The sequence below is a fragment of the Aphanomyces invadans genome (genome assembly GCF_000520115.1).
Source record: "Aphanomyces invadans strain NJM9701 unplaced genomic scaffold supercont1.20, whole genome shotgun sequence".
NCBI lineage: Eukaryota > Oomycota > Saprolegniomycetes > Saprolegniales > Verrucalvaceae > Aphanomyces > Aphanomyces invadans.
The window spans coordinates 835,745-837,361 of NW_008580165.1; the positions used below are offsets into that span (position 1 = coordinate 835,745).

Here is a 1,617-nt window from a genome sequence, read left to right on the forward strand (position 1 = left end):
TCGCCGACCAAGATGAGTGCACGGCGTACGTCTGGTACGCGTCGGCCGTTTCGAACGTCGAGACGCTGCACAAAGGCAAAGCGGTTCTGTTTGGGGACGCCGCGCACCAGTTCCACCCGTTCAGCAGCCAAGGTGTGAACGGCGCCATCGACGACATCGTCGAGTTTGTGCAGCTGCTGCAGGAACACGACAACGACGTGGGCGTGGCGGGACCGGTCTACTCGCAGCGGCGTTTGGACGCGACCAAGCCGGTGGTGGCGGAGGGGCTGCTCTTTGCGTCCAAGTTCAAGTCGACGCCGTCCAACTCGTGGATGCACGTGAAGGCACCAGTGTTTGAGGTGTCGAGCAGCCAGTCGACGGAGCCGCTGCGCATGGCGCCGCTGTCGGTGTTGCGGGAACGAGCGTTCAACTACCGGTGGGCGACGGTGCCGAAAGGCGTGATTCCGCTGACGGCGGCCGACCCGGACTTTGCCTGCAGTGACCGCGTCGTCGACTTTCTCCAGCGCGAAGTGGCGACGAGGGTGTTCCCGTACGCGCCAGCGATGGGCCTCAGCGAGTTCCGACAAGCCATCGCGAGTCACTTTTCCCGCCACCGCGCCGTGTCCCCAGACCAAGTGTTGGCCGTCAACAGCGCCGCGTCCGCCCTGTCCGTCGTGATGAACTACCTCCTCGGCCCCAACGACGCGATCCTGATTCCGGACCCTGTCGACTTCTTGATTCCACTCACAGCCCAGAAGACTAAGGCCCGGGTCGTACGGTTTCCCGTCACGCGCGCCGGCCTCGACCTGGCGGTGCTGGAGGCCCACTACCACCCGAGCATCAAGTTCTTGGCCATCTGCAACCCACACAACCCCCTCGGGTTCGTCTACTCGGCCAACGACCTGCACGCCCTCGCGGCGTGGGCCACCGCGCGAGACGTCACCATCATCTCGGACGAGGTCTGGTCCGACACGGTGGCCGACAAGCCAAGCTTCCACAGCATGCTCACGTTCTACCCCAAGACGTGGACGGTGTACGGGTTGTCCAAGGGGTTTGCCTTGGCGGGGTTTCGCGTCGGTGCCGTCTTGGCTCCGTCGGCGGACGCCGCGCACGCGCTGGCGGACCACGGTGGCTTCTTCTCGACTGTCGAGGGGGTGTCCAGCATGAGTCAGATGGCGGCGGTGGGTGCACTTCGGCACGGCTTGGGATGGAACCAGGCGTTTGCCACGCATTGCCAAGCTGCGACGGCGCTGGTGGCCGAGGCGTTGAACCGCACGGGATGTTTTGAGTGCGTGGTGCCGCAAGGGACGTTCTTGGTGTGGGCCAAGATGACGGCTGCGTTGCCGATGTCGTCGGAGGAGGTGGTGCAGCGGCTGCGGGACGACGCGCAGGTCAGCGTCGTGCCGGGTTCGGAGAAGTTCTTTGGTCCCGCCGCGTCCGGGTACATTCGCATCAGCTGCGCGACCGACATGGAGCGTCTGTACGAGTCGATGGAGCGAATCTCGAAGTGGTGCAAGACAGTAGACCACAAGTTGCCGAGGCAAGGGTCGCAGATCGCCTCGGTCGAGGGACTGGGGCGCCAAAAGTCGATCAAAGGGTCGGTGCAGAAACCCACGTTGCAGCGGTTTGTCGACTCGA

At 64.3% G+C, this 1,617-nt stretch overlaps 1 protein-coding gene across 1 annotated transcript; it reads left to right on the forward strand.

Annotated features, from left to right (window-relative positions):
• Positions 1–12: 12 nt before the first annotated feature.
• H310_09349 (hypothetical protein) lies at positions 13–1,503 on the forward strand (the record flags this gene model as incomplete). Its single annotated transcript, XM_008875398.1, has 3 exons — positions 13–25; positions 76–1,459; positions 1,497–1,503. The coding sequence occupies 3 exons, from the start codon at positions 13–15 to the stop codon at positions 1,501–1,503; spliced, it is 1,404 nt and encodes a 467-aa protein (XP_008873620.1).
• Positions 1,504–1,617: the final 114 nt, after the last annotated feature.